The 16,502-nt window shown below is 35.5% G+C and overlaps 1 protein-coding gene across 1 annotated transcript in view; it reads left to right on the forward strand.

Annotated features, from left to right (window-relative positions):
• LOC136033280 (neural-cadherin-like) overlaps positions 1 to 16,502 on the forward strand; it is a gene marked incomplete at its 5' end in the record, with an annotated part of 72,366 nt that overhangs the window by 21,215 nt on the left and 34,649 nt on the right. The window contains 5 exon segments of the mRNA XM_065714038.1: positions 912 to 1,118; positions 4,944 to 5,215; positions 7,797 to 8,002; positions 10,299 to 10,441; positions 14,591 to 14,851. Of these exon segments, the coding sequence (XP_065570110.1) occupies positions 912 to 1,118; positions 4,944 to 5,215; positions 7,797 to 8,002; positions 10,299 to 10,441; positions 14,591 to 14,851 (1,089 nt within the window).

Genomic DNA, 16,502 nt, shown 5'->3' on the forward strand with positions numbered 1-16,502 from the left:
TTTTGTATTTTGATTGAAAAAACTGAAAAAGTTATAAACTCCCCCCTGTAGATTTGAAAAATGCATTTTATCTTCCTAGGTTTTCGTATATTAATGCCACTAAAATATAATTTAAACAGACATTGCTGTGTGGCTACTCACAATTTTTGAGCACTATATAATATAATAGTGTATATAAAAGTATATTATATATAATATATAAAATAATATAATATATAATTGACCTGTGAAACAGTTATGCATAAAAACGACTTGGTTGAAAAATGTCATTCTTCAATGCGATTCATGTTCAAAATTTAGCATGTTGACCCGGCTGACTACAAATAATATATTAGGGTAACCATTATTCAGAAGTGTGAATTCACTGAAATTTAAGGAGGGAAAATGTCTTATTTTCAAATCTATGGGGGAAGTGAATTTGTCGTTGTGTTCCTAATCATACTTAAAAGGTATTTTGCAATGAAAATACCCCAAGAAATTGTATTTTTCAAAGTTTCGGCAAAAATTTAAAAGTTTAGAGAACTCCTGCCCTGCTCCTACCCCCCCCCCCCCCCCCAGTTGACGCCACTCACCACCGATGCGTTGTATTCGGTGATCATCATATTTTCACAGTTGTTTTTCTGCTTTGTTAAATCCGCAGTATGGAGTTAGAATGCTTAACAGAAGTACTATTAGATAAAAGTACTTAAGATAAAATACTAAAGAAGAGATTCTATGCTATTGAGGGGTCTGTAAAACCCTGAAATCAAATGACATTTCAGGTAGTGTGTATGTTTGTCTTTGTCTCTCTTTTTTTTCTCTCATCCTTACTCCCCCCCCCCCCCCTCTCTCTCTCTCCCTTCATTTTATACTGTTAAATATCTTTTTTTTTTTTAATCCTTGACTCCACTTACTCTGTTTTGCTACTACAGACACAAGATGTAATTAAGAGCAAGCTTCAGAAATTCAGAGAGAAATTAGCCTCAATGCTGAGCATTCCAGTTGAAAATGTTGATGTCTTCAGCGTGCAAATGAGACAAGAACGTCCTCCCATTACTGATATTCGTTTCTCTGCTCATGGCTCGCCATATTATAAAGCCGAAAGATTAAATGGAATCGTACTACAAAGACGAGAAGAGGTAAGTCTGCGTTTATTATCTTTTTCTTTCACTCTCTTGTGAAATAAGATTTCTATTATATTCCTGTATTTTTAATTTGAAATGCTTTGACTTTTTTTTTTCTTGTTTTACGTCGTATATTGGTCAATATATTTTGTAATAGTTGCTGAAATACAGCCTTAAAAAAAAGAAAAAATTAGACACATTAATAAGTAAAATTTTCAGGGCGAGAAGGTCGTAGTCTTGCAGTTCTTGCTTTCTCTTTTTTTTTCTCTCTCTCTCTCTCTCTCTCTCTCAGTCTGGTACAACCCGAAATCAGACAACTATTTTGGCAGGTAGAGGTATATGATTTTACTTTTCTACGCGACTATTATTAACATAACTTTTTAAACCTTTTTTTTTGCATTAAAACACAAAATCTGGTCACTTTCTTATTTTCTGCTTAAGTACTTAAAGCTTAAGTACTTTGTTAGACTTTTTTGCCGTTTTAATGAAAGAAAAAAAAAGGAAGTTATATTTCAATAGGCTCACTTGCAATACTTTCTTATTGCGCCAGAAGAACGTATTTAGTTTTTTTTATGTGCCTTTTTTATATAGTTGATTGAGTCTCAGCAACCTCAAAAAGTCAATTGAACTTATTATTGATTAAAGGATAGGAACTTTCTTGCTTAGAGAAAATTGAAAATTTAATGCGGTTTTGCAATTATTTACAATCTAATTTTGAGGGGGGTTTAAATTAATTAGAAAATGGATATATAGCTTAAGTTCGTAGTAATAGTTTTTATTAAATTTGTAGTTACGTTAGGTATGCGAAGCATATTAAATAGGTTTTTACTTTAACGAAAAATTTTGTTTTTCTATAATAAAATAGTAATATGGTTTTATTATATATGCTCGACAATCCTCTAGAAGTTAGTTCCTGGAAAACTAAGAACTTACTTTTCTTAAGCTTCCTTACACTACGTTACTTTTCCTTTTACAAAATACTTTCGAAATTACCGTCCTGCCCAGCACCAGTGGATCTTGGAGTCGCTTCCGACTGCCACTTTGTTCTGTCAGCTGGAGCTTCCTCAGCGATTCTCATCCAGTCTGTCCCATCTCCGACCTTTGCCTCAGGTGATGTCAACGGAGAACAGTCAGTATATTATCTTAATCACTATATCCGAATCAGTTGCTCTTAAAAACTCTTATCCCATGTGGTCAATTATTTTACAATATGATCATCATCACATCTTTGCAGTTTAAACTCTTCATTCGCCTTCGTTCCGTGAATGTTGAACGCAAACTGTTTTATATGTCTTAGGTATTGTTTCTGAACCGGGAGGCTGAAACCCGTGGTTGGGGGTTGGTGGGGGATAAAATAGACAAGGAGGATATACACATGCAATAGAAAAGAGATCAAAGCCGTTTTCACAAACTTACACACCTGTATAAGAGAAGCCCTTTGATTATTGAGTTGTTTTCAACGTGCAGTATAATGCATACAAATACATATATACAAATAAATTCTTAGAAAATGACGAAGTGGTTGTCAATCAGTAACTAAAGAGATAATTAGGTTCTACTAGTTAAAAAATAGCTTGGCTCTATTTATTCATTGTACGGGGGCAACTGAATTTTTACCCTTTTTTTAGGGGAGGGACACTAAAAATTGCTGGCAAAAAATGTACTAGAATCATTCTTATTTTTTATATAAATTCTCGTTGGAGAAGGGGGAGAGGAGGCTGTGACGCTAGAAATACTGAGAAGCGATCGTTTTCTAGACATTTATCAATAAGGAGGGTAAATTGCATTTAAACAATCTACGTTTTAAAGGTTCCTAGAACTGGGAAAAGACGGTACCTAATAGTTAGAAATGAATAGAACGATAAAGCTGGGAATTCATTTTTGCTGAAAAATAACTAATTCAGTCGTTTTAAGGTTGTGTTAAGAATTAGATGTGTTGTAATAAGAATCAAAATGTATTTTTGTATTATGTGTGGAGGTTTAAATGAGAGTGTATATCACTTGATACAGGGTTGCCAACAGCGGCACAATTGTACCATTTTGGTACATTTCACCTCCAAAGGTACATTCTGGTACAATCACAAATTTTCTGGTACATTTTACAAAATGTGGTATAATACGGTACCATAAGATTTGACTGGGTGTAAGGACGTAGCGAGCGGAGGGAATTCTAGCTCTATACATAGGTGAGCAGCTATTTGGAGGAGTGCACCAAAATGGTCTCTGCAGGGGAAATGAGGTCTCCCAAATATCTTTGAAAGAAGATATCTGATACTTTGTCCTCTTTATTCTAATGTAATTTTCCGATCGCCCACATGTTGTGCGTAGTGAAAAAAAAATATTTTCGTCTTGCTCGTAGCACACAACACGGAAAAAAAATAGATATGGTACAATATTTTGATCAGTGGTACAATTTTAGGGCGTTTTGTGGTACTTTTTCTTCCAAAGCGTTGGCAACACTGACTTGATATGTGAATGTGAGGAGCTGAGTGATTGGAGATTTGAAGTGTTTGGTAGGGGAGATTATGATTTTGAGTGGTTGGTGAGAGTGTATGTGGATGATTGTTTTATGTGTGGCAGAAGCTTGGCACGATTCCTTCGTCTCGTGATGAATCATAGAAATAGATTTCTGTAGGATTATGTTAAGATTTATGTAATTTCTTTGTCATTGTTCTCTATTTTGTATTTTTTCCCATAACCTACGGGCTTTTAGCGTAAATAAATTATATTCTACAGTTATTATGGATTACGGTATATTAAGGATATACGGCTAATTCTTTTCTATCCTATTAGTCAGCTTAAAAGGAAATACAAATGGTTTTTCACAAAGGCTATGGCTTCCTGAAGTTTTTAGTCATTTAGTGAGATGGTAACGAGGGAATTAACCTGTTCCCTTAATAGGTAAACCACCCATTACCAAAAATTGGATTTCTTGAGGTGAATTCTTTACGCTAAAAAACGGGTATATGATTCTGGTGATCTTCTTGCCATAGTTTCTCTTACCTAACCTCGAGGTAAGGTATTACTTTGTACAAGAGTGTCAGTCGAAGGGAGAATTCGTCCTCGTTTTCTATATCTCCCTCCCCCCAGATTATGAAAATACGTTTGTTTGCGGTATTTCATCAAAAATGCCTTTTTGGGGTTTTCATAGAAAATTGTAAGAACAATCTCCCTTCCCTCGTACGCTTTTGCGGCTTGGCACCTCTGACCTCATGTCATACAAAATACTGTAGTATACATACGGTAGTGGATCCACTGAATTTCAGCTGCAGAAAGTTCCTTGTCCTCCTGGTTGTGGTCAACAGGGCTTTATATTTTTTTCTTTTTTGCCATAGTGTCTCAGTTTTTTGAGATTTTAAAGCTTTTTTGTATTAATTGGTGAAATGAAACAATTATGAATCAGCTGTGAATTTATGAAATAAATGAACTGTTGGAATTGGCCACTTTTTGTATGAAATAATATTTAATTTTATATGAAGTATTTTATAAATAAAGAATTGATACTGGATCAAAAATTAAAGTCCTTTTTTCCCCTTTTAAGACATATATCTTTGTATAACTTTCAAAGTAGCCAATTCAAAAAATCAAACTTCATTTTCAATGTCCTTGGTACAGTTAAAATGTGTCATTTTTCAAATACTATTTGTTTCCAAAATTCAATATTTCGACCTGGCTGACTACCAACAATGTATAAGGGTATAGTCATAGTAGTTCTTCATTATCAGTGGTTCAATTGGGAGGGCAAAATGCATTTTTTAAATCTACGGGGGAGGCAAGTTTGTCATTGTGTTCAGTATTTTCACGGAGGAATTCTCATGTTCTCTTTACTTTCTTTTCAAGCTTGAATCTGAGGTTGGAATCAACATAACAATGGTTTCTATAGATGAATGTCTACAAGAGAATTATGCGTGTATTGGTTCGTGCACCAATATAATGGAAATTAGTGCCCTGCCTGTAATGGTAAATGCTAATAAAACATCATTGGTGGGGGTTCGAGTTGATGTGCTCCCGGAGTGTACCTGTGGTGCTAGAAACTTTACGGCAGGGATGTTCTGTCGGCCAAATCCTTGCTTTAATGGAGGACGATGTACTGAAACTAGGAACGGCGCTATGTAAGTGTTATAATTAGTTGTGGTATGAGTAATAGGGGTAGTTGTTGAGGGTTTAGGGGAATTTTTCTTTGTTGGAAATTAAAAGTCCGGTTTCGGAAAATATTTCCTTGCCATGTTTTTGATCGTGAACTTCAGTATTATGATATTAGCCTCAAATGTGTAAACAACAGGCTCACAAACCATTAATAGCAACCCAGAGGAAAATTAGACACCATTTTTGAAACATGAAGGCATCTTACCTTGGTCTAACTTTAAAAGAAAATCAAAATTTCATTGCAAAATTGAAAAAAAAGCAAGAATGCTGAAATCACTGTCACAATAGAGATATAATATCTTTTGTTATTAATAATAGATTCGTTCCTGTATCCCTGCATATCCCTGCATTATCCCTGCATTGTTCGATGTTCGAGTTGAGTGACTATCCGAGTGTACCAGTGGTTTTAGAAACTATACAGGTTTTTTTTTTTTTTTTTCTAATAGAGGACTGTGCGCTGGGACTAAGATGTAAAGGTTATAAATAGTTGTGGTGTAAGTAATTGCAGTTACTAGGGTAATTTTCTTAAAAATTGAATGTCCGGTCTTTGGTAATATGTAAATGCTAGATTTTTATCTTTGACTTCTGTATTACGATCTTAGCCTTAAATTTGTAATTAACATGCTCACAAAGCTCTGGTAGCTGCTCAGATGAAAATCAGTCACCATTTTTGAAACATGAAGGCTACTTACCTTGGTCTAACCAAAAAAAAAACACGCCGGAAAAAAACGTAATCACAATAAAGATATAATCTCTTTGGGTGTTAATAACAGATCTATACCAACAACCGTGAATACACAGCCATTATTGGTGGGTGTCCAAATGCTACCTCAGCGTACCCGTTGTTTTAGAAATTAGATAATGAGGATGTTTTGAGGTTTCAATCTCTTTTTTAATGAAAGACTACGTGCTGGAACTTGGAATGGTGCAATGTAAGGGGTATAAATAGTCGTGGTATGAGTAATAGTGGTGTATTTTGGTAAAAAAAAGGGTCATGGCAATTTTCATTGATAAAAATAAAAATCATTTTTTTGGAATGTGTATTTACCAGCTTTTGATGTTGGACTGCTATATTGCAACATTAACCTTGGTTGCACACCCGAGAGCATATACACGGTCAATACCCATCCATCATTAGTGGGTGTTCTAGTTGGTGTGATACCTTGATGTTTTGTCTTCCAAGTCGTACTTCATTGTACGAAGATACACTGAAGCTCAGTGTAGATCTATAAATAGGTTCAAGGACGCGTACAGGTTCGGGGTCCACCCACACATACCCCAAAATGTTTAATTTCTCCCAAATCTTAGGGTACTTCTTATTTAAACTATAAAATCTTTTTTATTATTGCCCCCCTCCATCCCCCCGAAAATAAAAATCCTACATGGACACCTGCATGGGCTCACATAGAACCAACATTTCCATATCTTGGTAATTTAATTCATCCCCTTCTTTGACCCGTAAGTATTTTAGGGAAAAAATATATTCAGTTGTTAATTATGAATGGTTTATTTACACATTGTTTCACATTTCGTTTTAACTGAAAATTCTGTCATTCAAAGTATAAGTGAATAAAACCCTTTCCTTCTCGATGCGTTGTAATACTTATTTTTTCAGGTGGGTTGTGTAAGGATGGGTTGTGATGGGTTTCTTGAAGGATTGACAAAAAAAAGTATATAAGCTAAATCCTGACCGTTTCATATTTTAATGTTTACTTTCATTTGATTTTTTTTTACCAAAAGCTGCATATTTGCATTCATTGCTACACAACTCAAATGTTAGGCACATCAGCTATTACACTAATATCAAAAGTATGTGAAGAGCTTATTAGAAAAACAGTTTAGATAATACCCTGTGACGGTGCAGTGGATGAGGCCGTGACTATTATTCAAAAGTTTCTGAGCTCAATCCCGCCCATTGCAAGGAATTTTTCTCGCAATATTTATCAAACGTATTTTTTTCCTATTTTTTAGGCTAGAAATCTTTGCCTTTAAATAATCATGGTTACTAATCTCATAACCTTTCTTTTTGTTGGACTTTTGATTGAAATTTAATATAATAACAAGATATATGTAGAATTGCTTATGTTTTCTAATATCTATCTATAGTTCATAAAAGAAAATCATTAAGCTATTAACACCTAAAAATAAAGCTTAGAAGCAAAACCAAACCCAAAAGCCTGGAATGTATTTGAATACATTGTATACATATTTTTAAATACTTTGAAAAATTATGTATAAACAGGAAAAGTTAAATATTACCATTTAGATTGAAGTTCCTGGTAGAACTTATACCCCTTCCCCCAAGAAATTTCATGATGAGGCTAATAGTGTCAGTACGCCATTAAGTAGATGTTGTTTTTTTTAGAAAACAATTTCTTCAAAAAATTTTTTTCGTATTTTTCGCTTCTTTGTCTTTCATTGTCTTCTATTTTGGCGCTGAAAACAAGTTTGAAATGACCTACTGGAATCACAATTTTCCATGCTATTGACGGTTTTCTTCAAAAATTTTAATTGATTCCTTCTTTAATTAATTTCTACCGTTAAAAGGTGTCAATGTCCGAGTGGTTACGACGGACCTAGATGTCAACAAACCACAAGAAACTTCCGGGGTCACGGCTATGCGTGGTATCCATCGCTTGAAATGTGTGAAAACTCACACTTGAGCATTGAGTTTTTGACGAAGAAAGGTGACGGACTGCTTTTATATAACGGGCCGATTGTCCTTCCTGAACCAGAAGAAATGCTGAATTCAGGTAAGAAAGTAATTTTGTCACCTAGTCGTAAAATAGCCACACAAAAAGAGGATACTACTACTACTAATAATAACTCACTGAAGCATCAAGCCGCCTGATTTCAACGCAGTTGTGCCCGCTCCTTCTTAATCGTGATCTATTCAAATCGTCACTTTTTGCCCCCTCTAAAGGAGCTCTAATCTCCTTCAAAATTTTTCTTACAACTTAATCCTGTCCCGTTCGGGGACGACCTTCTTTACGTTTAGCCCCAGATAGATAACTTAAAGTATAACCTTTTGCTAACTGTCCTCGGGAAACCCTCTGCAAAAGAAATAAAATTAATTAGATTAAAAAGTCCGGTGTACGAGGACATTTTAAACTTAGTAGAACTCTCTACCCTCTCCCATGAAGTTCCGTTTTCCATCAAATCCATCCTTATAACATCTTCTCACCCCATTCGGGGACGACTTTCTTTTCGTTCAAAAGCACAATCTTTTGCAGTCTGTCACCGGGAAACCCTCTGCAAAGGAAATAAAATTAATTAGATTAAAAAGTCCCGTGCATGAGGACATATTAAACTTAGTAAAACTCTCCACCATCTACCATGAAGTTCTGCTTTCCATTAAATCCATCCTTATAACAGCCTCCCAGCCCATTCGGGGACGATCTGCTTTTCGTTTAGCCCCAGATGGATAACTAAAAAGTACAAGCTTTGGCAATATGTCTTCCTTCGTGTGTAAAACCGGCCTAGCTATCTCAACTTTTATTTCACTTTGGCTTAAGAAAGGGGATCGGACAAAATGTTTGTTAAGTCTTTACCCCTTTCTTCTTCTTTTTTTTTCCTTGACAACCAAAAACATGTCTTGGATTGTAGGATTTATGCGTTTTAGTTAGATACACTGTGATTGCTTTTGTGCTGATAGCCCTCTAATAATAATAATAACAATTTATTTGCGCCCTCTATACATACAAAAGATGTAGTGGTTTGATTTAGTGGTTCCGAAGAGGGGTTTTGCCGAAAAAAACCGTTTTTGTCGAAAATGAGTTACAAACGCTATCTTGTCTAAAAAAAAAATATCTTCCGGATGGTCTGGCATTAATGTAAGGCGTCAGTGCTCTAGAACCGTCCGCCTTCAGCAAACAAGATTTCCTTGAAAACTGAAAACCGAGAACCTAGAAAACAGCAAAGTTGCCTTGTCAAACGATTTCAGTTTTAAATTTGTCACGTTCAATTTATGTGTGGGAGGTAGTTTCAATCAATAGCTTGTAGCAGCATCGTTTAAACTATGATTTTAGTAATTTCATCACAGAAAACTTTTGAATTTTTGAAACACTATGTAAATTTTAATAATTATCTTCATCTCACTATAGTATAATTCACTATTATAGTTGGACCCCCCCCCCCCCCGGGTAAAAATAGCTGTCGTCTTAAGACAAGCTAAGATAGATTTTGTTAAATGATCTCAACCCCGGTTTTATCGTGTTCAAATTTATTTACTCGTGCAAAATAAATGCAGTCAATGGCTTATGCTAGTGCAGTCTATACATAGATTCTAATAAAAATTTTGATTTTACTATGGCATTACTTACTGTTTGAGTTTATTCGAGAAGGTAGCGATGGTCCACTTCTCCGGACTTTAGCATCAATGTCATAAAAATATATAATCGCTTTTGTTACTTTTATTGTTCAATTTTTAACGTGATCTCGTAAGTGGTGCCCGTTCTTAAAATTGAAGGTGGAAATGATTTTATACCAATCTGTTTTAAGGAACGTGCAAAAAAGGTATTTTACAAAATCTAAAGGGGAGGGGGGGGAATATTTTATTTCCTAAAATGAAAATATCAAAGAGTATTTTTTTCCAAGAATAGGTGGATAATTGCCCCACCCCATAATTGACGCTACCCCTTAATTTATAATGTGTTTTTTATTCTCTTTATTTGTCAGTTTGATATTGTTTAACATGTACTGCGTTATTGTATAATTTTTTCAAATCTTTTAATTTTGTTAATGAAAATACAAAAGAAGTCATTTTATTTTAATGAAAATACCCCCAAAAAAGACATTTTTTAAGATCTATAGGGGGTGGGGCTAATGCTTTCTCCTAATTCGTGCCCCTGGTTGAAGGAAAAATTACTCTGATTTCTTGACACTTCCGAAATAAATCTTCAGGTCAGGAATCAGGAAGACAAACTGTATGATTAACTACGCAGAAGACGAACATAGAGCATAAGGTGTCTTATTTTTTTAGGTTATGCTTTTATTAGCACTTTCAGATTATCATTTTTTTTTTTACTGAAATATGAACTTTGTTTTCAGATTTCATAGCTTTGGAGTTGAGGGGTGGATACCCAAGATTGCTAATCGATTTTGGCTCAGGAACTTTAGAGCTTCGTGTGGAAACTCCTAGAAAATTAGATGACATGGATTGGCATAGGATCGACGTATTTTGGGATACCGAGGTAAATACATGTCCTAGCCATAAGCATAAATGTAGATAATTCGCAAGTGAATTTGTCAAAAAAGCATAAATACAAACTTTTTGAATGTCCTTAAATCTTTTGTCCTCCCCTCTTTCCTCTCTTACTAATTTCCTCTCTCTCCTACTCATCTTAGTCGTAAGGTAAATATTTATGGAAACAAATAGTTACAACAAAATTACAACTCTAACCAACAAAGAGCAGGGCTCCGTATGTCAGCTTAATGCCTAACAGCTGAAGAGCAACACAAAGTAATACACAGGTATCACTATCACACTATCACAAATATCACACTATCACAAATATCACACTATCACAAATATCATACTATCGCAAATACCACACTATCACAAATATCACACTATCACAAATATCACGAATATCTCACTATCACACTATCATAAATATCACACTATCATAAATATCACACTATCACAAATATCATACTATCACAAATATCATACTATCACAAATATCACACTATCACAAATATCTTCAGACAAAAACAAGACAGAAAGCAGCAAAAGGAAAACCAAAAGTTTCTTATTAAAGGCATGCATATTATGATGCACATAATAACGTGCACATTTGCATTATAATAATACTATGTATTTTTATTTGATTTGTTTCTTTGTTCGAATTACTTACAAATTTTATCCTGAATTAATTTTTAATTTTTTTTTTCCCATTTTTCTATCTTTTAGCAGTAGCTATTTGTGTACAGTTACCTCATTTTTGGAATGACCTGTTTTTCAGATTAGTCCTAAAGAAAAATTTATTTATCGTTTCTGTTCCAAATTCCTACCATTTCCTTTTACGATTTCAAAGAACATGCTACCTTTTCACTGGCACAAACATCGACTTTTCATCATGGGCATAGCTCCATCACTTTCATTGGGGGAGGGGGCAAGAGATGGTCCGTATCCGGAGAGTCAGAGGGCATGGAATATCCTTCAGGGAAAAGGAGTGTTAGAACTTGTGTGAAAAATACAAGCCTGAGTGTGTTTAAGATGTCTGAAAACTTGTTTTGATAAATTATTAGCAATGAATACTGAACACTCATTGGTAAAAAAGTAAAGGTGGTATGTGCCTGCCCTATGTCTTCAATAGTACATTTTTTTTCAAGTGGTAGTGAAGAAAAAGTTAATATTTAGCAAAGAAACTACTCGGTAAATTTCAATTCATTACATAATATATAATAAACAGCAGACACACATCAATCAAACATAAAATTACGTACTTAGGCTCGGCTTTTAGTAAAATTGTCAGCAGTGGGTAACTACAGACGACAGTAGACTAGTATAAACAAGCTTTTGGGTGGTTGATAGCGAATTTCATGTAAGCTCGGCTTTTTTCGCCAGCTCAACCGGTAAATTTAAATTCCCTATCCCCCTTCCCTCAACTCCCGCGCCCAGCACAGGAGACTAAAACTCACAGTTGAACTACGTGCCATTCCTACAGCCCTGTGAATCGCGCCATTCGGATGCATGTAATTTGAAAAGGGTGTAGTAGATAACTAAAAGCCACACCCTTTGAATCGCCCTACATGCAACACCCCTATCGAAACTACACGCAACACCCCTCGTTGAACAAGGCGGTGAATTACTTTTTTGCAGGGGAACCACTGTTATCCCCTTTTGTGCTGCTTTTTTTCTTTGTCACTATTGGGGCACTGGAACATCATAGAGAACTGTTTAAGTTTTCATTTGAAAGCTAAATCTTACATTATATCGTGTTATCATTTTTACCAAAAATTGTTTGAAAGTTTGGATCTCTCCTTTCTGGGTAGTTTCAAATTTGGCTCTCTTGATCTGCGGAACTAAAAGAAACTAGTGAAAATACCTCATCGTTAAATTTTGAATCATTCCCCTGCAGTAATCTGTGATTGTCTCTAAGGGTTGGGCTTTCTCTAAGCTGATAGAAATGAAAATGAAACTGTAGGCAAGTAATTTATAGAAAGTAACTGAAAACTTAACTGAGTTAAAGGTTTTTTTTTAAGTTTTGACCTAAAGTCATTCACCTATAAGACTTTAATAACAGAAAAACAACTGAAAATCGTTGATCAGCAACGACATACAACAAGAACTCTTGGCTCTTGTTGTAAATTTAACTCTGTAAAGTTTGGATATTTGGAGATAAAACTAATGAATTTATGCAAGAATATCATCGAGAGCAAATAAAAGATAGAATCAAATTAAGTAATAATCATTTTTATGCAATCCTAATAAAGGGGGGGGGGGTTAATCCCAGAATTGCCTCTCACTCAATTGGACAATAATTCTGGCATTAATCCTCCCCTTGTTAGGATTGTATAAAAATGATGTTAGTTCATTTGTTAATAGATATGTCTATCTATTATCCGTTGATTTTTGAACTAAAATGGAATAGTTGTGGGCATCAAGCCATGGTTAATTGTAGAAAAAGCCAAGACAGACTGTCCAATTGAGCGAGAGGCAATTCTGCCATTAATCCCCCCTTCCCCTTATTAAGATTGTATAAAAATGATTCTAGTTCATTTGTTAATAGGTATGTCTATCTATTATCCGTTGATTTTTGAATTAAAATGGAATAGTTGTGGGCATCAAGTCATGGCTAATTGTAGAAAAGCCAAGACAGACGTCCAATTGAGCGAGAGGCAATTCTGCCATTAATCCCCCCCTTCCCCTTATTAAGATTGTATAAAAATTATTCTAGTTCATTTGTTAATAGGTATGTCTATCTATTATCCGTTGATTTTTGAATTAAAATGGAATAGTTGTGGGCATCAAGTCATGGCTAATTGTAGAAAAAGCCAAGACAGACGTCCAATTGAGCGAGAGGCAATTCTGCCATTAATTCCCCCTTCCCCTTATTAAGGTTGTATAAAAATTATTCTAGTTCATTTGTTAATAGGTATGTCTATCTATTATCCGTTGATTTTTGAATTAAAATGGAATAGTTGTGGGCATCCAGTCATGGCTAATTGTAGAAAAAGCCAAGACAGACGTCCAATTGAGCGAGAGGCAATTCTGCCATTAATCCCCCCTTCCCCTTATTAAGATTGTATAAAAATTATTCTATTTCATTTGTTAATAGGTATGTCTATCTATTATCCGTTGATTTTTGAATTAAAATGGAATAGTTGTGGGCATCAAGTCATGGCTAATTGTAGAAAAAGCCAAGACAGACTGTCCAATTGAGCGAGACGCAATTCTGCCATTAATCCCCCCTTCTCCTTATTAAGATTGTATAAAAATGATTCTAGTTCATTTTTTAATAGGTATGTCTATCTATTATCCGTTGATTTTTGAATGAAAATGGAATAGTTGTGGGCATCAAGTCATGGCTAATTGTAGAAAAAGCCAAGACAGACTGTCCAATTGAGCGAGAGGCAATTCTGCCATTAATCCCCCCTTCTCCTTATTAAGATTGTATAAAAATGATTCTAGTTCATTTTTTAATAGGTATGTCTCTCTATTATCCGTTGATTTTTGAATTAAAATGGAATAGTTGTGGGCATCAAGTCATGGCTAATTGTAGAAAAAGCCAAGACAGACGTCCAATTGAGCGAGAGGCAATTCTGCCATTAATCCCCCCTTCCCCTTATTAAGATTGTATAAAAATTATTCTAGTTCATTTGTTAATAGGTATGTCTATCTATTATCCGTTGATTTTTGAATTAAAATGGAATAGTTGTGGGCATCAAGTCATGGCTAATTGTAGAAAAAGCCAAGACAGACTGTCCAATTGAGTGAGAGCCAATTCTGGCATTAATCGCCCCCCCCCCTCTTATTAGGATTGTACAAACATGATTTTAGTTAATTTGTTAATAGGTATGTATAGCCATTACCCGTTGATTTTTGAGTTAAAATGGAATAGCTGTGGGCATCAAGTCATGGCTAATTGAAGAAAAAGCCAAGACAGACTGTCCAATTGAGTGAGAGGCAATTTTGCCATTAATCCCCCTTCTTTATTAGGATTGTATAAAAATGATTTTAGTTCATTTGTTAATAGATATGTCTATCTATTATCCGTCCATGAGTCATTCCTAGGGCACTAGAACCAAGGTAGATAGTCATAGAGCTAAGATAGTTTTCCAACACTGGGTTGGATTAAGCTTTTAAAATTCGAATAATTTTTTTTTCTTTTCAGAATGTGCGGATGATAGTTGACCATTGTCGAACAGCAGCAGTTTACGAGCCTGAGGATGGAACGCCAGCTAGCTTCAATACCTCTAACTGCGAATCAAAAGGAGCTATAACTCCCTATAATGAATATCTGAACCTCAATACTCCACTGCAAGTTGGAGGTTTGGCTCACGCTCCACTTGATCCTACACCCTTTAGATGGAGTCATGTTGTCTATGGGAAAGGTTTTGATGGATGTATTAAGAACATAATTCACAATAGCAAAGTAAGCTGCTTTTAGTATTCATTGAAAAACATTAATTTTTTAATTTTATATAGAGGATATAAGAGACTTGTATAGACTTATTTTTTGAAAAAAGGGGTTCTCTTTCAATAATTTCTTGGACCATAATGCCTTTCCATTTACAAATTAAAATAATGAAAATATAGAAAAACGGATATAACATTTTAAATAAGACAATGGAAAAAAATAGAAAAAAACTTCTAATAACAGAAAAGGTCTGGATAGCTCGACTTCTAGTCTGGAAGCCTTTATCAACAAAATGAGTAAACTAAATTAAACAACAAAACAAAAGGCAAAAGAACAAAAACAGAGACGAAAAAAAAACTCCTACGCTGGATATTATTAAGATAAAAAAAGTATTGGATATTGTTAATATACAACTATAAAAATAGCATAAAAGAAATGAAAAAATTAATATTTAGTTTTTAGTAGAATGTAGAAAAACAGTGTAGCCAGAATCATGTGGCTCATTTTACTTTTGCCATATTGGCAGTGAAAAGCATAAAAAAGGGTCTATAATGCCTCAAGATGCTAATTATTCGATCCGAATAGACGCTCAAGCAACGGAAAGTGAGTACTTACTTACTTGTACTTGTGACGGGAATCAGGCGTTTCCACCTCGCCCGGCATCGATGATCTTAGAGACCTTCTTGGACCATGTTGATCGATCTTGTGCCAGCTGCTCTGCAAAGGCGAGCCACTGTGTTGACCATGTGTGACCGAATTTTCTGCAACCCCCGATTGGTTCAAGGTCTGACTTGGCCAGGCTCCACCAGTTCTTCCTCTGTCCTCCTTGGCGTTTCTTCCAGTAGCTAATAGGCTCAACTAGAAGTATTTGGCGAGGCAGGTACTCTGGCGGTTTCCGTAATACATGGCCCAACCATTTCAAACGGCGTTCTTTAATAGTGAGCACAACATCTCTCTGAATATTGCACATTCGACGTATATTCACGTTGGAGATACGGTCACGTAGCTGTACTCTGAGAATTCTTCGTAGACAAGTATGCTCAAACACCTTAAGTGTATTCTCTTGTTGTAGTTTTGCCGACCATGTTTCGCACCCGTAAAGGAGAACGGTGCGGACTAGTGCCGTGTAAATTCGAACTTTCATTTGGACACTGATTTCACGGCGATTCCATAAGGGTTTCCGAAGGGAGGCAAAGACTGTCTGCGCTTTCTGTATTCTCTGTTGGATATCAGCGTCGGAAGATCCGTCAGTACAAAGCTGGGAGCCTAGGTATGTGAAACGGTTGACTTTTTCCAGCTGAACTTGGTTGACAGTTAGTGGGAATGGTCCTGTGTCGTGGTTAATAGCCATGGATTTCGTTTTCTCTGTGCTGACTTTCAAGCCGATCAGGTCTGCCCAGGCCACAACGCTGTCAAGCATTGTTTGGGCTTCTACAGGGTCTGACAGGAGACCATCCGCATAATCGAGGTCAGTCAGTGAGAGATTCTGTCCAACCTGCGCTCCTGGATAAGACGATAGAGCATTGTCAAGCACCCAATCGGTGCAATAATTGAACAGAGTCGGAGAGAGGACACATCCTTGTTTTACTCCGAACTCAACCAGAAATTCTTCGGTTTCTTCGCCATAGATTCTAACTCGGCTCACTGAAGCGTCATAGTATGCCTT

Source organism: Artemia franciscana, chromosome 11 (genome assembly GCF_032884065.1).
Source record: "Artemia franciscana chromosome 11, ASM3288406v1, whole genome shotgun sequence".
NCBI classification, from domain to species: Eukaryota; Metazoa; Arthropoda; class Branchiopoda; order Anostraca; family Artemiidae; genus Artemia; species Artemia franciscana.